Consider the following 25044-nt stretch of genomic DNA (forward strand, 5'->3'; position numbering starts at 1 on the left):
ATGCTAGTTTAGGGAGACTATGTCAATAAATGAGATTAGAGTCAGCTCCCAAACTATCAATTATAATAGCAGCAAGTCTGAAAACTTTTCATCTCAAATAAAAAGCTACTAGGAGAAACTATGAGGCACTTTCTACTCTATCTCTAAAGAAAAACCATGAAATATTCCAAAAGCAAGAGAATAGTTCATATTTTCCACTTCTTTGCCTCACATATTTTCTTTACTGTTAGAAGGCTGTCTTTTTGTTTTCTTTGTCATGCCTAATGTTTATCTTACAAATTTCCATTCAATGTGTTACAAAGGTTTCTGTTGAGAATGATAACTGTATTTCAAAAATACATTTATAAACACAAAAGAAAGCTGCCATAAATGATTTTAATATGAAATTAAATTACTGGAATAAACTTTCAATTATTATACATTGAGTTTGGTCAAAGAACTGGGACATCACACATGTGACCTTTACTCGTTCAAAAGGAAGAGGTTAGGTCAAGCTTTTTTTAAATAGCTAAAGTTTAACAAATGATGAAAAATACATATTAAGTGCTTTATTTATACTTTATAAAAATAGTTCAAATGAACAAAGTTTGTGGGAAATAAAGCATTCTACATTCTTCATCACACATCAACATTGTTAACAGCATTACCCCGCATGTGCTATGAGAAAGAACTTCATGACTATAAAGATTATTATTTTTTTAAATGTTATCTTTAAGAAAATAAGTCAGCTAACTTCCTGGAATTATTTAAATATGATTTACCCTAAACATAGAGTTCTGTGAAATTTGAATAAAAAATTATACATTCTGCATGCCTTCCAACCTGTATGTCTAATACCAGAAAAATTGGGTTAGTTGTGGAAAACAATATTAAAAAGTTAAATATATATTTAATTTCCATATGATCTAGAAATTGCAATTCTAGGTATATATCTGGAAGAATTAAAAGCAGAAAGTCAAACAGGTATTTGTACACCCATGTTCTTGGTTTATAGCACCGTTATTTACAATAGCCAAAGGAGGGAAACACACCAAGCGTTCAGAAACAGATGAACAGATAAACAAAATGTGGTATACACATACAATGAAATATTATTCAGCCTTAAAAAAGAACGGAATCTGGACAAGTGCTACAATATGGATCAACTTTGAAGAAGACATTCTATTAAGTGAAAGAAGCCAGATGCAAATAGGCAGTATTATATCATTCCACTTATATGAGGTGTTTAGAATAGTCAAATTCATAGAAAGAGAAAGCAGAATGGTGGTTAGTTAGGGCTAGTGAGAGACAGTTATATGGAGTTACAGTTTAATGGTTACAGCGCTTCAGCTTGGCATGATGAAAAGTTCTAGAGGTGAACAGTGGTGATGGCTGCAGAATAAAGTGAACATATTTAAAGCCATTTAAAAATGGTTAAAATGGGGCACCTAGGAGGCTCAGTCAGTTGAATGGCTGCCTTCAGCTTGGGTCATGATCCCAGGATCCTGGGATCAAGCCCTACATTGGGCTCCCTGCTAAGTGGGGAGACTGCTTTTCCCTCTGCCTGCCACTACCCCCTGCTCATGCTCTCTTTCTGTCAAATAAATAAATAAAATATTTTTAAAATAAAATAAAATAAATAAAAATGGTTAAAATGAGTGGCGCCTGAGTGGCTCAGTCCGTTAAGCATACAACTCTTGATCTCAGTGCAGGTCTTGATCTCATGGTTGTAAGTTCAGGCCCACAGTGGGCTCCATGCTGGGTGTGGAGCCTACTTAAATAAAAAAAATTTTAATGGTTAAAATGCTGAATTTTATGTTACATGTATTTTATGATATAAAAAAGGAAACAAACTTTAAAATAAAGTTCTGGAAATGGATGGTGATAATGGTTGTACAACCAGGTCAATATATATGTCATTGAACTGTACACTTGCAAACGCTTAAAATGGTACATTTTATGTTCTGTATATTCTCCAATAATTGTTTTTTCAAAAATTGGGAGATGTGGGGCGCCTGAGTGGCTCAGTGGGTTAAAGCCTCTGCCTTCAGCTCGGGTCATGACCCCAGGGTTCCGGGATCGAGCCCCACGTTGGGCTCTCTGCTCCGCAGGGAGCCTGCTTCCTCCTCTCTCTCTGCCTTGCCTCTCTGCCTATTTGTGATCTCTATCTGTCATATAAATAAATAAAATCTTTAAAAAAAAAAAGTTGGGAGATGTCCTTCAGAAATTGGTTTCACTCTGAACGACTTTCACAGCAGGTCAGAATATACTTGCTAAGAAGTTTCTGAATATTCTGTAAGCAACTAAACCATTATGACAGCTAACCAGCACTCCTAAACCAAGCATGCTTAGCAGAAATATTACTGCCCTTCGGCCTACTGGCCTTGCCCAAGTCTGGCAACTTTACAAAATGTTTATATTGCTCCTGCAGCAATAAGTGATGAACTATTAAAAATATAGCACTTGATGGTCAACTTTTATTTTTTTAATTTTTTTTATTTTTTTAAAGATTTTATTTATTTATTTGTCAGGCATAGAGGGAGAGCGAGCGAGTGAGCACAGGCAGACAGAGAGGCAGGCAGAGGCAGAGGGAGAAGCAGGCTCCCTGCCGAGCAAGGAGCCTGATGCGGGACTCGATCCCAGGACGCTGGGATCCTGACCTGAGCCGAAGGCAGCCGCTTAACCAACTGAGCCACCCAGGCGTCCCAATTGATGGTCAACTTTTAAACAGAATATACTTTCAGTCCATTTTCCCCACGGCTAATGGCTGCTTTTATAGCTTCAATCACATCCCCTTCTATCTTCACAAGAGCCTTGTTTCATTGTTTATCAACACTGGCCCCACTCCTTACATCTTTAATGCTCTCCCTGGATCCTCCGTCTCATTCTGAAGTCAGATTAAGCCCCTTCATCCTATTAAAACCTTCTACAACCCTGACACCCTCAAACATCTTCTCTAAATTCTCTCTTCCCCTCCTCACTCCCAAATACCTCAAAGAGAATCTCCTACTGGTGCTGCTTCCACTTCTGTTCTCCCCATCCATTCTGTGATCTCTTAGAAACTGGCTTCTGCCCCACCACTCCACTGAGCCACATTCCTGAAAGTTAACCAGGACCTCCAATCTAATAACCTTTTCATGCTACTCAACATACTGGCAAAAAAAAAAAAGGCAAGAATTTGTAAAAAGTCATTAATCACCACCTCCTTGAAACTTTGTCCCTTACCTGCGATACCATAAACTCCTAATTCTTCTCCTATTCCCTGGCTTCTCTTTTACCATCCTCCCCCAAATCCCCAAGCAGGGGTACTTTTTTACCCTCTCTCCTCAGAACTTTTCAAAACTCTTCTTCTCAAAACTTTGCAGAATATTTTATAAATGCAGAACACCAAAAACATACGAGATACCAGAAGGAGTCAGGTAGTTGGAGAATAATTCCACTTACCTCAAGAACTAATTAGCTGGCCGTAAGAGTAATGCTTCCCTACTGCACATGCATGGATCAGTGTTCAAGGTTAAGAAAACCACATTTGTATTTTTTGGCAGGTAAAATACATTTTAAATGAAAAAAACATTTAGAATGTTTTCTTTTTTAAATGATTGTACTGCTAGCAGGAAGTATCTAACAATCTGTTCATTATTAATTGCATGTTTTCTGATATGGTTAATTATTTAGGCTTGATGCAATCATCCAGCTGGTTAAGACTGCTTACTGATACAAAGTTAAAGACAGTATTATAAATTGCAATATAAATATCAGCTTCTTAAGCTCAGAAATAATTTCCTCTAAAAGAGGTTTAAAAAATTCTATATAGAAATCATACTTGTAGAAAAAGAAACAGAAAAACAAAATCCATGGAGAACTGACACATTATACTTCAATTTAAAAGTTGCCATAATACATTCTTTAAAAGTGTAATATATGATAATTAATGATAATAATGTTAGTATGAAAAATTTAAACCAAGGACATTTCTACCCATTTCAGGATTATTGACTGATGACAGCTTTGTGACCTAAGCTGTTCCCTTTTGCCTTAAAAAAAAAAAACCCACTGATTTTAAAGCCTTATCACAAAAGCAGAATGTATAGAAAGTATTTAAGTATTTTTTCAAATATTTTAAGATTCAAAAAACTTAGGGATATGGGGAGGTTATCAAGACACAGCACTAAATCGAAAATGAAAATAACAAAACAACATGATCTCATGATTTCAATTTCAGTTAAAAAACAGTATGTTCTCATGGGCATATATATACATATGCAAAGCCAACATGAATACCATATATAAAAATGTTAACTGTAAACCTGTACGTATAACAAGTATAAGTGTTTTACTTTCTTCTTTCTTTCTTACGACAGACGTGTGCATTACAGCTGTAGCTGGGCTTCCTGGAAGAATAAACTCTCTATTCCATCCAATTTTCTGCCATTTTTGACAGAGTGGAAAAGAGCCATTTTCAAAAGCTATATAGAGTGGCTTTTTAGCATTGCCAATGTTCTCATGTACTTGATCTATCAACAAATCTTCATCCACTTTCAAAATATACCAGAAACCAGCAACTTCCTACTATCTTCACTCCTTATACCATCCTCTTCCTAGCCACCACCACCTCTTGGTTGGTTTGCATAAGCCCACTAAACTAGATTATGTGATTCCACCCTCATAACTCTTCAGGGTATCCTTGTTTCTCCTGTACACAGAAATCCTCAGTGATTTCTCATCTCATTCAAAAGAAAGCCTAAGTATTTACTGGAATCTTCAAGTATCTAATCTGTGCCGTGAGTTGCCTGGGACGCTCCCACCTGAGGAACACTAACTTTGCAGTTTAGTTGCCTCTACCTAGTATATTCTGCACCCAGATATCATCATTTCCTTCATGTTTGTATTCAAATGTCATCTTCTCAATGAGGAAACCTAACACATCAACCAGGCTTGAGATTTCCTCTCTCACTTTCCTGCTTTATTTTTTCTACTGTAGGACTTCTTGCTATCTAACATAATAGATGCTGTATTTCTCTTCTTTATTTTCTCTCTCCCTCATTAGAAGATAAGCTCAATAAAGAGAAATTTTCATCTTTTTCTTTTTTTAAAAAAAAGGTTTTATTTATTTGCAGACAGAGATCACAAGTTGGCAGAGAGGCAGGCAGAGAGAGAGAAGAAAGCAGGCTCCCTGCTGAGCAGAGAGCCTGATGTGGGACTTGATCCCAGGACTCTGGGATCGTGACCTGAGCCGAAGGCAGAGGCTTTAACGCACTGAGCCACCCAGGCACCCCTCATCTTTTTCTCATTGCTACATCCTCAACACCTAGAACAGTCACCAGTACATGGCAGGTGTTCAATAAGTATCTGAATGAATGAACAAATGCACTCCTATAAAAAGCAAAGCTTCCCAGTCGCAGTAATGGTGTGCCAAATGTCACGAATGACAGCAACTCATTTATTCATACTCTGAAAATCAACACTTAGAATGACTTTACAGAGGGCTAGAAAGCTGCAGAACTGCTATGGTAAACAATAACATAGTTGTATTTTCTCAAGCCTAAAAGGAAGCATCTAGGATCTTCCCTTGAAAATTTAGGAATAGAATTATGGCCTGAATTAATATATTAAAGGGATTTGGGGAGATCATATTGCTGTTACTGTTGATATATATATTAAAAAAAGTAAGCAACAATATTGTCGGAAACCATACTGTTACTCTTCTAAATTTTCCACTAGAATATTCAATTCCAGTCAATGAGGCTACATATAAAACTTTCCTTATGTTTAAACAAAAAACAAGCTGAATATTGTACTACTATGCACCTGAGTATCTATTATCTAAAAGATCTTGGGTATTCTATAAACATCAATCAATGCTGTGCAAAGAAAGCTAAGAGGGAGTAGGCAATTAGATACTGTGAAAAAATGGAGGCAATCAGAAGAAATACAGTGGTGGCAGTGACACAAGCTAAGCAGGAGGTATGGATAATCTGGGTAAGTGCCATGGAAAAATAAATATCATGATTGGACTTGAGGCAAATGGAAACAGTTCAAATTGGCTTCGTACAGTACTCTTGTGGAACATATGATGTCCATATGTCCATTACCAACAAACTGAAACATGGAAAATAGCAAAAACCAATGCTGTGATGGCTATAAGAACACACCCAATGCCAGTCTCTACCACACCACAGCGGCGTAACTTACTACAGCTGCCAGGTAGGCTGGCTAAGAAGTCAGAAGCAATAAGAAAAGGGGAAAGGCCTAACTATAAACTGTTTTTTCCCTACAGAAAAAGGGGTGGGATCTACACATATTATAGAAGGTAGCCACAATAAAGGCTGAAAATAATAAATTTTTTAATTAATTTGTTTTGATATAGACAGTTTTCAAAAGTATAAAATATTTTAGAATTAAAGAGGTCAGCATTTTATCCAAAACTGTAAGTGATTTAAAATCCAAAAAACTAAATAAAAAAAGAGTGGAGTGGTATGTTAAAAAAAAAAAAATTGGATGGATGGAATGGCAAGTCTAAAAAATTGTAAATGTGACCTTTCAAGTTTGAAACACATAACAGAGAACTAAAATAAATGGACCAAAAGATGTGCAGGGAATCCATTGTTTTATATCAGCGCTAAGAAATCTCCCAAATTTTCTTTCAATATTCTCTAACCCCCAAACTGATTCATCTTTGGGACACAGCCACAGTTGATATGAAAGAAGTAGTGTTTATGCAAATGTCATAAAGGCCCAATTTACACAGCAAACCCACACCAATAAAAACCTATAAAAAGCAATACTAACATCTTAGAGCCTATCCGGTGGTCCTGATCTTTTCAACCAATCAAAACCAAACATTCCCAGCCAGGTGAACTACATAAAAATAACCTCAGTTCTAATTCAGAAATATATTGGTTGCCACTCACTGAAACTACATAGTAATAAAATCCAGCAGTTAAAAATACATAACTATTTTATAGTAAATATCAATGTCATTCCAGTTTCAACCTGACTTCCCATTCTACCCCCAAACCCCCACAAGTGAAACCGAGTACAATTTCTTGAGTAGCTGGAGTGTGGTTAAGGAAAGGAAGCTATGCTTGTTTGTATGGAATCTGCCATTTCCTCCCTGCCAAAACACTTGTTTAAAAAGTCATGTAATATTTCTATTAAATTGTAAATGCAGCCGACAAGGAAATGGCCTACTGGCAGTGTATTACCTTTGTGGCAGTGCCAACGGGCCTACAGCAAAATAGTGCACATGATAATTTCAACATGCATTCCCAAGTAACAAAATTGTGCTTTACATAAATACCACAGAACCTGAGCAAGATCCAGAAAAAGCAATGAAAATTTGCCCAAGCTTTCATGCTTGCCTATATCAATTGTATGTCATAACTAAAGCAAAATAGAAAAGCATCTACATATGTCCAGGAAGCTTGTGAAGTTAGATCATATAACCCTGGGAAAACTATTGCAACTTAAATCTGTGTATTTCTTGTTAACCACTGTAACAACTCACTAATAAAAATTAAGAAAAACTGTGGGTATCAAATGAACCAAAATATACTAACTACATACAAGTCCTTAAAGACCATAATGCAACCTATTAACAGGAACATATGTTCAGTGTAAGCCACAATTGTTATGTTAAATTGCTTCTTTCTTTGATATCACTCATTTGATCACAGAATTTAAGAGATTCACAAACCTTCCAATTAAGATGGTGACCTTCAGTTTGTAAGTCACTTACAACAATGCTTATAAAGTTATCTCTGATCATCTATCCCTTACCTTTCAATATATAGCACAACTACATGTAGTTCTGCTATTAAAAGATCCCAGATGTAATGAAGATGATTCTATTTATGTAAAAGTTATAATGAAAACAAAGTTAGTATAAAAATCGAATCTGCAATCAATCCTCTAGGATAGCTGAAGAATTCTATTCTGCAGGAATTTAACAAAAAAACATATATTTTAAGTCAATTATAGCTTATCTATCTTCATTTTTCAAAAATACGTCTGTCCAGTCATAATTCTGAAAGCAAATTTGCTATAGATAGCATTTTTTCCAAAAATATAAACTTTTAAAGTATTATATACTTGAATTACAGAGTCAATACCTCCCCCCTTCAGATATCTCCCAACCTCCCAACACACACACACACACACACACACACACACACACACCTCTACATATTTATGTCTTCTAAAATTAATACTAGCTCAGGTCTCTAGCCTAAATGGTTTCTCTAACTGGTTTCAAAACAAAACAAAACTTACTATAACTAGTACAGTATATGACTGCTTTTAAGACATAAGTCTTCAATAAGGCTTGGCAATTACGTTCCCATTAGCAAACCAAAACTACTGTCCAGAGGCCAATGCTAAGGGTGCTCAGTTAAGTCCTTCTGATCTCCTTCAACAAAGAAACAGGATCTAAAGTACAAAAAAAATTACAATTTAAAATTTAAATTTTAAATAAATAAACTGTGCTTTTACTAAGGCAAGCTATAAGTAATGATAAGACTTTCAAGTTGTATTTGATTAGCATTTACTTAGTTTCATTTTTTAATTTATTTCACTGAATCTTAGATTCTAAGTTATAAGTACATTTATTATTGTAAGAAAGTAGAATCTGAGCCTGCCAGATTTCAGTATTTATACCACAGAAGTACCTTTGAGATAGGAAATGGAACTGAACACATATTCAACAAAAATATTTATTGGATGCTCTCATGTATAAGTCATTCTGCTAGGTTCAATTAGACACACAAAGATGAAACACACTCGCATTTAAAACTGACATCTGGTAGGGGGAATAAGACAATTACATACTAGTTATGATAATACATAGTAAGTTAAAAATTCCACAAGACAGTCATTGAAAAGGTGATGAGAATTCAGAGAAATAAAAGATTTTTTTAGTCAGTGATGAGATCTGGACAGTAACTAACCTAACCTTTAGGACATACCTAAAACAAACCTTTCTAGTAATAAGAGTATGGTGGGGGGAGGAATCATATACAGATCTGCTTACTGGCTCCAGATTAAAATACAGAATAGTGATATGTTGTGATGAATAGTAAACAAAATCATATCCTAAATATACAATATAACAAACTCGCTTGAGAGGCACTGATACTACTACTGAGACCCACAGTTCCGAACCTTTTTGGGTCACTTAAAAATTATGAACTTGCAGCAGAAAAACACACATCTGAACAAACATCAATATTTAAGTGCAATTTCAGGGGGTCCACTGATGGTATGAATTCCCTGCCCCAGAAAAGCAGCTCATTCTATGCTCTTACAAATCATGGTTTCCATTCCTGAGCTAGTATATAGTGAAAATGGAGGAGAAAACATCAGTCTACCTTGAGGGTAGAAAGGAGGATGCACATGTACCCCTGCTCTCATGGGCTCCTTACCTTTACATGGTTCCCAGGAGAGGCTGCAAAGGTCTTCTCGGCAAGGACTTAAAAGCTTTCTGGAACCTACCCTGGCTGGTAATAAACTCCTTTGGGTACTGTGTAAGACTCCCAATAACTCTAACCCTACTAGATTCCCTAAAATAAAGCCAGGATTGTCTGAGCTTTTCCACAGCCAAAGCTCCTTAAGTGACATTGGTAAATATTATTATATAGCACCTCCTACAAGAATTTGAACTTAGAGTCTCAATATGAGACTTCAAAGTTAATTTAATAATGCTACCTAATATTTCTATAGCATTTACTATTTTATACATATTGCTCATTTATATTATCTTATCTGATCTTCACAATAAATGTGAAGTGGACAGATGAGAGTCCATTTCTACTAATCATAGATAACAAAACTCATCAGGATTCACAAGTCTCCAACACAAGGTCTCTCCAGCACAAGGTCACACCCACTACTATGTGGCAACAGTGGAAGCATATGACATCCAAAACCTGCTACAGTGATTCTTGCTCTATACATACAAGTTGCAAGCCAATTCTGAGTCATAAAACCAATGTAATGGATTTGGACTACCTATTCTCTTTTTTAATGAAAGGTGGAAGTAGAAGAGAAGACCTATACAACTGAAACAAACCTTATATAAACCAGTACTTACCCACGCATGGGCAAAACAGGTCACAATGCAAAATACACTTTATCCTATGGATCACAGTCAAAGAAAAGTGTCAAATGTAAATGCCATCTTTTAATTATTAATAAATCAATTTAAATTGTGTCCTGTAAACACTCCTATACAAATACAGAGAGATACTGCCTTTGTCAGTATCATATATTAAAATCTTAAATTTGAAAGGCAGGGTAGGGGGTTATGGGGGGTAGGGAAGGAAAAAATGAAAGAAGATGGGACAAACCATAAGAGACTCTTAATCTCACAAAACAAACAAACTAAGGGCTGCTGGGGGGTGGAGGGGTAGGGAGAGGGTGGTTGGGTTATGGACATTGGAAGGTATGTGCTGTGGTGAGTGCTGTGAATTGTGTAAGCCTGATGATTCCCAGACCTGTACCCCTGGGGCAAATAATACATTATATGTTAATAAAAATAATTTTTAAAAATCTTAAAAAGATGGATTCTCACATAATTCTTTCTAGTATAAGTCTTTCTCCATGATTCCTTCTCTAAGCAACACTTAATGTAAACATGTCCCCAAAACTACAATTCATATTCAGGTAATTCGTATGTCAGTAGGAAAACTTCCTCAACAGTTACCGAGCCCTTTGAACCCTTCGTGTTTACAGAGCACTTGGCAACACAACACCAACAGCAAGATTTAAATTTCAATTAACAGTGGGAATCTGTCTTCCTTGGGAGGCCCTCAGGGATGATCCCAGCAGGCCTAACCAAGAAAAGCTGAGATCTGTTTATTCTGTTCTCCTTGCTTGTTCATCTCTTCAAGAATAATAACTGACTGGACAGAAATATGTTGAAAGTGTCACTGTAATAAACCTTAATCCCCAATTTAGGGGCTGGAATGCCTGGTACTCCCACATGGATACAACCATAGGGCAGAAGAACTCGAACTTTCAAATAGAGTGAAAAACCATATGTCCTGGAAGTAGGACTGAAATTCTCCAATGATCCAATTTGCCCCACTCCTCCAGATCCTTGGCTATTTCTGAAAAATGTAGGGAACAGACAGAGAGGAAGAAAGGTAATGTGAAAAGAAAGAAAAGCAGGGGAAAAGCAAAGCAGAGGTGGGGAGGAGACTATGTGAGCAGTGGAGTGCATGTACGGTCAGGGACAGGGAACAGTCAAAGGAAGTAAAGGCAACAGTGAGAACAACAGGAAGATGAGGATGAGTTCAAAGGAGAAAAGCAAGCAATGTATGTAATGACAATAAAACTCTTAGAGTTACACGATCCTATATAATTTGTAATATCCATATATGTAAGTGAATAAAGTTATTACAGTGTATGGTCTTAAACTCTAAACTGAATATATTTATCTACTTCCCCCTCTCCTCCCACCCCAGAAAGCTAAATAATTCTAACATTAGAATGCTAGTTCCCCTGGACCAGAAGTTCCAAAAGAATAAGAAACATGCCTCTGCTGTTTAGCATTACATCCTCAAAGTCCAACCAGTAAATGATAAATGTGCACTAAATATCTGTACAAGGAAAAAGAGGAAAGGAGAACAGAAATAAAAGAATACAGGAAGAAAATCCCAGGGTACTTTTCTTCAAAAATCAAACACCCACACTTAGACAACATTTAGTTTCTCTGACACAAAATAAGCAATGTAGTATAGCAGATATACTCTCCAGCTGGTCCAAAAATTGAATTCCCCGTCTCCACATTAGAACAAGCACCTCTTATATTTTAACACTAATACCAAATCAAAAACACCTTAATATTAACAATTAAATTTTGTATTACTGCTAAAATGGGTATGTCCCATCATAAAAAGTATACGCAATTACAAGGCAGATAAATTTGAAAAGTGTTACTCTCATTATTAAAGGAGTAATTAAAAATTATTTAAAAAAAAAACAGAATTTTAAATGCTGATTGGCAACTATTAAATATTTACACAACTTCTTCAGAACATACCTACTGCATAAAGCAAAGTAATATATAATTAAATACAAATAAACAATCCTCTACTTGTAGACTAGTAAGTCACTGGCATATAAACAGGAAGTGAAAAATATTTTGACTCAAAGACCTCCCAATGGACTAATTATAAAGAGAGAATTACAAGGGACTTAGAGTATTAGGCTTGGGGTGCCAAGAATGATGGGGGACAGCTGGAAGTATAATAAACAGAGGCAATATAAAATCGAAGGACCAGGAGATCTAAATCAGCAAATAGAAAAAAAGCAGATTAATAATAGAGAAAAGTCAATAAAAATGAGAAAAGAAACTCAAGAACAACAAAAAAACCAACCCAATTAATAGACAATTCTTCAAAGACATACCAATGGAGAGATGTTCAACATCACTGGTTGTTTGGGAAATGCAAATCAAAACTATAATGAGGTAACCGTTGACACCCATCAGGATGACTACTACCAAAAAGACAGAAAGTAAGTGTTGGAAAGAATGTGGAGACTCTGGAACCATGCACGTGGCTGGTGGGAATGTAAAATGGTATAGTACGGCTACTATGGATGGAGTATGGATGTATGGAGGTTCCCCCCAAAACTGTATATAAACAATATGATCCAGCAATCCCAGTTCTGGGTATACACCCATTAGAATTAAAAGCAGAGTCTCAGACAAAAGGTTGATATCCAGGATCTATAATGAACTCCTCAAACTCAACACACACAAAACAGACAATCATATCAAAAAATGGGCAGAAGATATGGACAGACACTTCTCCAATGAAGACATACAAATGGCTATCAGACACATGAAAAAAATGTTCATCATCACCAGCCATCAGGGAGATTCAAATTAAAACTACATTGAGATATCACCTTACACCAGTTAGAATGGCCAAAATTAGCAAGACAGGAAACAACATGTATTGGAGGGAATGTGGAGAAAGGGGAACCCTCTTACACTGTTGGTGGGAATGCAAGTTGGTGCAGCCACTTTGGAGAACAGTGTGGAGATTCCTCAAGAAATTAAAAATAGAACTTCCCTATGACCCTGCCATTGCACTACTGGGTATTTACCCCAAATATACAGATGTCGTGAAAAGAAGGGCCATCTGTACCCCAATGTTTATAGCAGCAATGGCCACGGTCGCCAAACTGTGGAAAGAACCAAGATGCCCTTCAACGGACGAATGGATAAGGAAGATGTGGTCCATATACACTATGGAGTATTATGTCTCCATCAGAAAGGACGAAGACCCAACTTTTGTAGCAACATGGACGGGACTGGAAGAGATTATGCTGAGTGAAATAAGTCAAGCAGAGAGAGTCAATTATCATATGGTTTCACTTATTTGTGGAGCATAACAAATAGCATGGAGGACATGGGGAGATAGAGAGGAGAAGGGAGTTGGGGGAAATTGGAAGGGGAGGTGAACCATGAGAGACTATGGACTCTGAAAAACAATCTGAGGGTTTTGAAGAGGCGGGGGTTGGGAGGTCGGGGTACCAGGTGGTGGGTATTATAGAGGGCATGGATTGCATGGAGCACTGGGTGTGGTGCAAAAACAATGAAATCTGTTATGCTGAAAGTAAAAAATAAATTTAAAAATAAATAAATAAATAAAAGCAGAGTCTCAGGGCATCTCAGTGGCTCAGTCAGTTAAGTGCCCAACTCTTGGTTTCGGCTCAGATCATGATCTCAGGGTCCTGAGATCAAGTCCCATGTCAGGCTCCAAGCTCAACATGGAGTCTGCTTATACCTCTCCTGCTCTTCCCCCTGAGCTCTCTCTCTCTCTAGAATAAAGAAATTAAATCTTACTAGAAAAAAAAAAAAAGAAAGCAGAGTCTTAGAAAAATAAGTGTATATCCATGCTCACAATAGCAATATACATAATAACTAAAATGGGGAAACAACCCAAGTGTCAGTCAATGGATGAGCAGATAAACAGAGTGAGATATACACGTACAATAGGATATTATTCAGCTTTAAAAAGAAAAGAAATTCTGACATATGGTACAACATGAATGAACCTTTAAAACATTATGCCAAGTGAAAGAAGTCAGACACAAAAGGACAAATATTGGGGCACCTGGGTGGCTCAGTGGATTAAGCCACTGCCTTTAGCTCAGGTCATGATCTCAGGGTCCTGGGATCGAGTCCCGCATCTGCCTCAGCATCCCTGCTGAGCAGAGAGCCTGCTTCCCCCTCTCTCTCTGCCTGACTCTCTGCCTATTTGTGATCTCTCTCTGTGTCAAATAAATAAATAAAACCTTTGAAAAAATATATATATATAATAAAAAAAAGGACAAATATTGTATGATTCCACCTATAGGAGGTTCTTAGAACAGTCAAACTCATAGAGACTAAAAGTGGAATGATGGTGACAAAATGTGGGGAGGAGATAACAAAGAATTGTTTAATGGGCACAGTTTCAGTTTGGGATGATAAAAATTTCTGCAAACAGACAGTGTGATGGTTGCACAACAATGTGAGTGAATGCCACTTAACTGTTTACTTAAAAATGGTTTAAATGACAAATTTTCTGTTCTGCACATCTTACCACAATTAAAAAATGAGGACATAAAGGCAGAGATATGTCCTAATATTAGTCACTATTAATCTTCAACTGTAGATAATTTATTTTTTTATTTAAATTCAATTGGCCAATATATAGTACATCATTAGTTTCAGATATAGGACTCTATGATTCATCAGTTATGTATAACATCTAGTGCTCATCACATCACATGCCCTCAATTTAGAAGGACAAAATAGATTATGGAAGGTATAATGGCTCAAAGGTAGCCTCCCAAAAGTTGTAGCCATGTCCTAATCCCAAGAAGTTCTGAATGTGAACTCATTTGAGGAAAAGAAGGGTCTTTGTAGATGTAATTAAGTCAAGGATCTTGAAAGGAGGATTATCACCCTGGATTATCCATGTGGTCCCTAAAACCAATGACAAGTGTCCTTTTAAGAGAAAGGCAGAGGAAAATTTGAGGAGAAGGTTCTGTGAAGATGTAGACCAAGATGGAATAATGCAGCTACAATCCAAGGAATGTCAAGGACTGCCAGCAGCCACCAAAAGCTGGAAGAGGCAGAGAATAGAGTCTCCATTAGAGAGCTTCAGGAGAGACTGCAATCCTGTCAACACCTTGATTTCAGACTTCTGGCCTCCAGAACTGTAAAAGTATAAATTTCTGTTGCTGAAAGCTACCAAATTTGTGGTAATTTGTTACGACAGCCTTAAGAATCTATTATGGAGGTAAAAAGATAAAATAAAAAGTAAGTTAGTGGGCCTTATAATCAGAGAAGATGTCATTCAAGCCAAAATTTACTATGAAAACCAAGTGAAAAAGATGATCTGGGCTTCACCACAAAGCCACAGCAGTGTCTGGCCCCACATGAGGCCCACGAACATGAGGGCTGAGGGCCAAATGCTGAAGCCACCCGCCTTCCGCCCCATGCAGGGGAGGGTAGGTGTGAGGTTTGCCTACAGGCTCTTGGCCCAGTGAACGGGGAATTTGGACCAGCATGTCCATAGGGCAGACCACAGAGAAGGTAGTACCCTGTAATCTTAGGCTCGTACACAGAGGCTTTCATCGAGGATGTTCCTACAAGTGAATATTAATTCTGAGAATTAATACCCCCACATCCCCTCATCCACCCCCAGACAAACTAAAGATACTTGTCTATTGTCCTACATGTTAAATGCCTGTGAGGAATCTTCCAAGAGGCACTGCATGCACACACACTAAGACAGGCCAGGTGTCTACCAAGCCATACAGAGTAGGGACAGGGAGCTGGAAGACATGTAACTACGTTGACTGTGGTATCACTCCACTACCACCTCTACTCAAGCCCAGTCTTCCAGGATTTCTCAACCAAATCTTATCATTAACTGGGCAGGAAGGAGGTCATTGATTCAGTTTTATTTGATAAAAAATGGATAACTCAGTTTTCACTCCTTAGACACGGATTTAATGTCCTGTTGGATTAGGAATACATTTGGTTGTGAAAGGAGCAGCATCATGTGATTTGAGATAGGGGAAAGCTACTGTTTTATTTTTTTAATATGCAGTATAAAGAGTGATTTTTTTTTCTAATGCCTGTGTTTACTTTGCATGTACTGAAGCATTTATTTCACTTATTAAAATGCATTGTTTCCCCCAAAGGGATGGGGGTGAAAAGGCTAGTTGGAAAAAACAGCAAGGTTAAGGAAAAAGTTCTTCAGGAAAGAAAGATAACATCACTTTCAAAAACACTCATCAAAAATACCTTTTCCATATTGAAAATATCTACAGGGTTCTTTTCTTCATAAGTAAGTGATGTGAGGATATATAAAGACAGACAGAGATTTTTTTTTAGTTTAAAGGAACTCCTAATTTACTCTTAAACAGAGATTGTCAAGCTGTATAGTACTTGAATTTCCAGAAAATTGCCACTTACATGTCTCCAATCGTCTCAAGTCACATTTGACATAAATCTTCCCAAAATATACAATATATTTCAACATCTTATTTTTAAAAGGCAATAAACATTCATATTATATTGTTCAGAAGTAAAATTCTTAGTCTCATTTTTATTTTCTTTCCTTCAGCTGATGCCAAACAATCCATCACAGTGCTGGCTGTCTCAAACAGTCCTTATTCTGACTCAAACACTTCTGTCCTTACCCCTTCCACCACATCAGGCAATGTGTAATCAAATACAAAAGCTTGTAAAATAAAAGAAAACAGAACAAAAACTGTTTTCAAAAGAATCAATAGAGGGGACGCCAGGGTGGCTCAGTAGGTTAAGCAATTAAGCAGTTAAGCATCTGCCTTCCACTCAGGTCATGATCCTAGAGTCCTGGGATCAGGTCCCTCATGAGGCTCCTCGCTGAGCAGGGAGCGAGCTTCTCCCTCTGCCTGCCACTCCCTCTGCTTTTGCTCATTCTTTCTCTCCCTCTCTACCTCTGACAAATAAAAAATGAAAATCTTTTTTAAATACATAAATAAATAAAAGAATCAGTACGGTCTCAGTGCTAAGAAAGAATGTGTCTGGATTTGATGGCAGGGACAAGGATAGATATTTAGAAAAATGATACTATTCACTCGTTTCCTGATTTTTTTTTTTTTTGTAATTTTATTTCCTACAGGGCTGAGAAACAGGCAGATCTCCAAAAAAGTGCGTGGCTAACTGACTTCAAAATTATATTTTACATTATATGTTACATATTATATTTAGTTATATTTAACTGACCAAAATTAATTCAATACCTTCATATTTAACCATTTAAAATAAATTGGGTTTTGATAAAACTTGTTTCTTTTCACATTTTGAGCAGACTTACTTCAACTTGTCATTATCCCTTAATCTTTTAGTCATTACTCCTTAATCTATTTTAATCTATTAGCTGTATGTAAATTTATAAGCACATTTTCATCCCTCTCCTGTTCACAAAGCTTTACATGTTTTAATGTGTATTTCATGATTGCCTTTTACTAGACAGATAATTATTACTCTCACCACAACAATGATATAGTTTGCACACACTAGAAGTTTCTCTTTAAAAAAAAGAGAGAGAGAAAGAGAAAACTGTAAAAAACTATAAAACTTTTTATCCCTTGCCATCAAACAAATCGAGTGCTTTTAATAGCTCTTTTTATTAGGAAATTCCTCCTTGAATATCTATATTCCAAATACCTCTTACTCTCTCTGAGGAATGATTAAAGAAAGTATCAATCTTTGATAAATGATAAACTAAAACAAATGACTTCAGCCTTAACACTTTTGAAAGACCCATTTTCAATTCACTGCCAAGTTCCAATATAATCACTTTCATTTTCTTTTTTTTTGTTGTTTTAAGATTTCATTTATTGATTTGACAGACAGATCACAAGTAGGCAGAGAGAGAGAGAGAGAGAGAGAGAGAGAGAGGAGGAAGCAGGCTCCCTGCTGAGCAGAGAGCCCCATGTGGGGTTCGATCCCAGGACCCTGGGATCATGACCTGAGCCAAAGGCTACCCAGGTGCCCCAATCACTTTCATTTTCTAATGACACTCAAAGTATGTGTCCAACAAAAAGCTTGTCAGTGAAAATCACAATACTAATTTGTAACTACTTAGGCAGGAACAACCCCATTCTAAATTATCCAAGCCTGATGCATTTCTTCTTGGCCCTAATTCTCACTGGTCTAAGCAAAGCATAGGTCTGGAGCAGGCCTGGAGCCTGACCATACAAGGATGGTATATCTGAGAATATGACTAGGAAACTCAGTCTAGGAGTCAGCTTCCTTGTTCTGGGGCTGTTTCTCTTACATACATCTGGAGGGTAGCCATGGCTAGAAGGGCTACAACCTTGTAATACTGGCCAAAGAGAATTTCAGAAGGATTAGCATGTAAAAAGGCAGGCTAGGGAAGCTGGCCCACCACATCTTAACTTAGCCTTCTCTTCCAGACAGGCATCTATATGCAGTAAATTATATAATACCCTTTACTTTAAAAAACTAGCATTCTTGGGACTCCTGGGGGAGGGCTCAGTCATTAAGCATCTGCCTTGGGCTCAGATCATGATACCAGGGTCCTGGGATCGAGGCCCACATCGGGCTCTCCACTCAGCAGGAAGCCTGCCTCTCCCTCCCCCACTGTCCCTGCCATGTGCCCTCTCTCACTGTGTCTCTCTCTGTGAAATAAATAAATAAAATATTTTTTAAAAAATTAAAGAAAAAAAAAACTAGCATTCTTTACTTCCATCTGTTACACTGGTCTTTCCATCATTCCTATCTTCATTCCACTGTGACAACTTTGTAAACTATTGGTTATCTCATAAGGTATACTGTTCCCCACCACCACCAAAAAAATGAATGGAACATAAAATATTCTACCATATTGGGGTGCCTTAGTGGCTTAGTCAGTTAAGCATTCGACTTTGATTTCAGCTCAGGTCATGATCTCAGGGTTATGAGCTTGAGCCCTGCACTGGGCTCCATACTGGGTATGAAGCCTGTTAAGATTCTCTATTTCTCTCTCTCCCTCTGCCCTCTCCCCTTGCCAACTCATGCATACACATGCTCTCTCTCTAAAAAAAATTTTTTTTTAAATTGTCCATATTTCTTCCAACAGAAAAATTTAGGTTTGTACTTTAATAATTAAAATTATGAGATTAAAATGCCTGCAAATTTTTATTTTGCTAGCCACTCCTTCACTTGCATACAATTGACATATAAACACAAAAGAGATTTCTTTTTTGTCAAGACAAGAAATGAACTAGCACAAGTTCCTAACTCAGTTCTGCCACTTCCAAGTTGGAAAACATAATTCTTTAAATATCCATTTTACCCAATCCACTCATTAAAACGGAGATTGAAATATTTATATCACAGAGTGGTTAAAGTAAGAAAATTATTTAACTAAAAAAGAAAACTTGGGGCGCCTGGGTGGCTCAGTGGGTTAAGCCGCTGCCTTCGGCTCAGGTCATGATCTCAGGGTCCTGGGATCGAGTCCCGCATTGGGCTCTCTGCTCAGCAGGGAGCCTGCTTCCTCCTCTCTCTCTCTCTGCCTGCCTCTCAGTGTACTTGTAATTTCTCTCTGTCAAATAAATAAATAAAATCTTTAAAAAAAAAAGAAAAGAAAACTTCACTATTTCACTCACTAATCAGAGTTTCACTTACTTCCAGCTCATACCTGGGATATACCGTCATACCTTCAGTACCACTTCATGGGCTCTTTAACCTCACTGAAAACACTGAGATTCTGAAATCACTGGTCTGGGGGAGGGCTCTGTCACCACAATGTTTTTCAAAGCTTTCCAGGTAACTGCTATGCAGCAAGAAGGAAGACTGCTGTCTAGATCCCTGATCTTCCATTCCTTATAACCTCTCCTCTCTTTCCAGGCTATACCCCCTTGGTAACCGCCAAACAAGTCTCTCAACAGCATCCTTCAATGCACTGTAGCCCTGTCATTCGAAGACACTCATTCATTTAAACCCAGTCCTGAGATCAAGGCCAGAATAGTGCACTCCACTGCCAAGCAGGGCTAGAGCAAGGCTAGAGCAAAGAATCGCCCCTCCTGCCAACACAGTCCTCCCGTTAGCCGCGTCCTCAACTCCCCTTTTTTCTCTCTTGGACAGCTCTTTCTTTTATCCTCCCATCTGACTGCCCGCCAAACGAATCTAAGCCTTGCTGAAGCAGTAAATATAATTAATTTTATTAAAAGTCCACCCTGGAATGTGTATCTTTTTAACGTTCTCTATGATAAAATGAGAAACACACAAAAAGTACATGCCCTGCACACAGAAGAGCAAGGATTATGTCAAGGAAAAGCATCTGTGTGACTGAACAGCCAGCTGACCAAGCGCACCTCATTTTTCAAGGAACAGCACTTTCACCTGAAGGAATGACTGGCAGAAAAACTGTAGTTATTCTGACAGGGGCATTTGATTGACATTCTCTCAAAAATGAACCAAGCGACTCTGCCTTTCCAAGGAACACCATCATATTTGTTGCCAATGATAAAATCTGAGCTTTCAAGTGAAATTGTATAACATGTCACATGACCTCAAGAGTTTCCCAATACCTGCAGTTCATACTCGACTTTGTATAAAGCAGTTCACAAACATGAGAAAGGAAAAATAATGGTAACATAATTTATTTTTTTATAAATTTTTAAAAAGATTTTATTTATTTATTTGACAGAGAGAGACACAGCAAGAGAGGGAACACAAGCAGGGAGAGGAGAGGGAGCAGTAGGCTGAGCTGAGCAAAGAGCCCAACGTGGAGCTCCATCCCAGGACCATGAGATTATGACCTGAGCCGAAGGCAGACACTTAACAACTGAACCACACAGGCACCCCTGATAACATAATTTAAACAGCAACTTAAAACTTTACTGTATTTGGAAATGCGCAAGGCAACACTTGATAAACTGCCCAAAGAATTGCAGGGCTAAGAATTGCCTATACACAAGTTGAGAGGAAAGAAAGAAATTTACTTAGGGCCCCTGGATGGCTCAGTCAGGTAAGCGTCTGACTTTTGATTTTGGCTCAGGTTATGATCTCAGGGTCGGGAGATGGAGCCCCACATTGGGCTCTGCGCTCACCACAGACTCAGCAGACTTAAGCTTCTCTCCACCTTCCTCTGTTGCTTCCCCCTCCTGCTCACTAAATAAATAAGTAAATAAAATCTTTAAAAAAGAAATTTACTTAGGTGGTAGCTACCAAGGAAGACTCTATGTAGAAATAATATCTGACCTGAGACTTGAATGAGTAGGATTTAGGCTGGGAGAAAAAAGAGTGAGATAGAAAGATGCTGCTAGATAGGTAGATAGATAATTGATAGATAGAATTTTTAAGAAAAATACTATCTTCTATTGTATTTTTCATTACTTCATATGTGTGAATTTAAACTGTCAGGTGATATTTTAAGATTCTAAAAGTTGGAAACCACATACTACAATTCTTGACTACCTGAGAGACTACCTCAGGGTCAAATTTAATATGTTGATCTACGTGGTTGGAAAAATAAGATCTAACACAAGGAGAAAGCAGAAGAGTAATAATCTAAGTCCTGGGTTAAATTCTAGCTCTGGCACTTGGCTAGGATGCCTTGGATAATTCAGTTAACCTCACTAATTCAAATTCAAATACACCTAGTTTGAGGATCACCTTAAAATATTATAACTAAAAATACCAAAGCTAAGTAATAATCAGAGAAGAAATAAGAATTTGTGTTGCTGGTTTTATGTTGACCTTAAGCTTTTTCATGTAATTTTGCAAACAAAAAATTCATGCCATTGTTATTTTTCACTTTAGCAAAAATAATTTATATACACAAGGAAGATGATACATATTATACTCAATTGTACAACGTGGAATTCTCCTTGAAGTGGCAGGCAGATTTTTAAATATTTTCAGTATTTTAAATATTTTCATCATTACTTGTATTATTGAAATTCAATCCACAACAGCATTATCAGAAATAATTGCAATTTATTCTTCTTCGGATGTTCCAAAATACTGCATTCTCCTTCCTCCCATCTATTTACTTCACACATTTCTCCAGTCACCCTAACACCATCTTCTGTTCTACACACACACACACACACACACACACATGCTTGCTTGCTCTCCTCTCTGCATTCTCTTTTCTTCTTGAGGTGGCTCTAGCCACTAGAGGGCAATAAGTTCACAAAGACAGATGTCCTTATCTATGATGAATTGAGATTCACATACTGCGAAACCTAAAAACTGTATCATCACAAACTCTGAAGGAGAGGCAGTTAGACTTGAATATGTAAGGTACATACTTCAAGCTCAAAAACATCATCCTGGGGGCGCCTGGGTGGCTCAGTGGGTTAAGCCGCTGCCTTCGGCTCAGGTCATGATCTCAAGAGTCCTGGGATCGAGTCCCGCATCGGGCTCTCTGCTCAGCAGAGAGCCTGCTTCCCTCTCTCTCTCTGCCTGCCTCTCCATCTACTTGTGATTTCTCTCTGTCAAATAATAAATAAATAAAATCTTTAAAAAAAAAAATCATCCTGGAAAAAGGAGTTCGTAGCAGTGTATGACAGTGTTCAAAATACAAATCTGATTTTCTCACTAAGCACCAACTAAAGAAATAGGATTAATTTGCCTACTGGTATGTACCAATGTTAGAAGTCAGGCTTTTTAAAATATTAGCTTCGGATGAAAGAAGAAAAAAAGGAAAACACAGAAAGGTAGAATTTACAAAGTGGGTAGAAAATTGAGAATTGATTTTTTTTTTCCCCCAAGGCCTCCATAGCCACACTGAGAAAAAGATGGATAAAATGAAGAATACAGTGACTTTACCAATACTTTCCTCTATTGAAAAGCAAGGGGAAATTTTACAGGTATATTTTGGGGAGAGAAAAACAGTGACTGTAAGGAGAAATAGAGCCTTCGCTTCTTTTCTCATAATTGAGGATGTGGGAGGAAAAAAGTTAACATCACTAACCTCTGACAGATAATTTTATTATTTTTTTGCACAGAACCTAAGTTCAAATCAACTTATTTAATTTACTTTATTTATTTACACTGACATTACAAAACTGCAACTTACATAACATCAATGTTTTTAGCCAACCATCATTTTCTTACCCTCATGGGATGAATATCAGCATAAGGAGGTTTTCCTTCAGCCATTTCTATAGACGTAATGCCAAGGGACCAGATGTCAGCCACACAGTTGTAGCCTATTTCTTGAATTACCTCAGGAGCCATCCAAAACGGAGTTCCTATCACAGTATTGCGTTTTGCCATTGTATCCTGCAAAAACATTACACTGACATAAATAATACTACAAAAACACTAAGGGACTCTGTTTTCCAACATACTCATTAAACTGTATAGTGAAACACTCAAATAGTACAGATTATATAAAATACTATTTTCCTACAACCCAACTGATGACATATTTCAGAATTCTGAATTCTGTAAAAAGCAAGAGCCCACAAGTAACTTATCTCCACTATCTTCATTAAAGATAGTCATTAAAAATAGTACTATAACAATAAAAGCTACATAAATGGATCAAGGTAGCTTTCTTTTTTAAGCACTTAAGCATTTCAATAACATTTTTTCATATTCATTTAATGTCTCTTAAATTGTAAATAAAAATAATAAATAATACGAAATAATATCTCCTTCTCTCCAAGAACAATGTAGTTACATATTTCTTCCTATCACCTCCTCCAAAAGGTTATCAACATTCAGTCACAAACCTGGACATATAGCCCACAAGTGGGTCCAAAATTATTACACTTACTGTTAACTGACCAGCCACTCCGAAATCAGCCAATTTTGCATGTCCTTCTGTATTCAGGAGAATATTTCCAGCTTTTATATCTCTGTGTATTTTTCGCATAAAGTGCAAATATTCTAGTCCTTTCAGAGTAGATTTAAGAATAGTTGCAATTTCATCCTCTGTTAACTGGAAAGAAATAGTTTTAAAACTAGATTGAAAAACCATGCTAGATAAACTCTTACAAAAGGCTCTGGTAGCAAACATTTCTTTCTAATGACCACTAAACCTCTAGGAAAAGGCTAAAAAGTTAAACTGAGAACTTCTTTTTCCTCACAAATATTATGCGTCACTCTTATGACGCATTTTACTGATTAAAAAAAAATTTCAGTATTAAACTTCTTTCTTTAAAATTATCAATGTCATTCCTAAAGCATATAACCCATCCCAAGAATCAAAACGACCCCCCAAAATCACTATTTCCCACATCTTCTGACGCTGAGGTAACATCACAGCTATCCGTCCTGAAAGTAAACTCAGACATTCTTCCCTGAGATTTCACTAATTCTTAATGAAAATGAAATTCAAAAGTTTTACACAAAGGAAAGGAAACAAGGGTGGCTTGCCAAGAGTCTCCTGCATGAAGCGATTATGCCCATACCACTTCTCCTCTTCTGGCCAGGTCATCCTAACCCACCCAAATCCTGGATTGCTGGCCCTGAGAATGAAAACTCAAAAATGAAAATTCCAGAGAAAGACTAGGAAAATGGAAACACAAACAAAGGTTGTCAGGGGAAGGGAAAGGGAGAGGAGGGAGAAAAGCAGCCAAAGTGAGAAGAAGGAAAGGAAACATTCTTAGTAGCTATGGAAATAGAGCCACTGTTATCTGTGCCAGCCCTTGTGCTAATCATTTTGCATGCATTATCTCATTTATCCTGAAGACAACCCTAAAAGCGAGATACCATTATTACCACCATCTGTCAAATGAGAAAGTTACTGCACAGAGGTTTAGTAAATTCCTCTGGTCACACACAAGATGGAACCAAGATGTGAATCTGTCTTCTTATAATCTATGCTTTTAACCACTATTCTATACTGCCTCTCTTGACAAACCTTGATCAAGTGCCATCTATGAAAGCCTCTATTTTTATTGAAAGCACCCTCTTAGCTTTTAAATATACCCAAGTGATATTAGAAGTTCCTAACAATACATCTACTTTTGCTCTAAGGACCACAAGCAAATATAACCCTAAGATAAGCTGATGGAAGGGCAAAGTTCTTCTGTAAGAGAAGG

General features: G+C 37.2%; 1 protein-coding gene across 1 annotated transcript in view; it reads right to left on the minus strand.

Moving 5' to 3' along the window:
* The window catches only part of STK3 (serine/threonine kinase 3), a 273554-nt gene that overhangs the window by 161234 nt on the left and 87276 nt on the right, over positions 1–25044 (minus strand). Inside the window, exons 5-6 of the mRNA XM_059394924.1 lie at positions 23775–23939; positions 23108–23275 (exon numbers count right to left, since the gene is read on the minus strand). Of these exons, the coding sequence (XP_059250907.1) occupies positions 23108–23275; positions 23775–23939 (333 nt within the window). The remainder of the gene's footprint in view (positions 1–23107; positions 23276–23774; positions 23940–25044) is intronic.

This window comes from Mustela nigripes, chromosome 3 (genome assembly GCF_022355385.1).
Source record: "Mustela nigripes isolate SB6536 chromosome 3, MUSNIG.SB6536, whole genome shotgun sequence".
NCBI lineage: Eukaryota > Metazoa > Chordata > Mammalia > Carnivora > Mustelidae > Mustela > Mustela nigripes.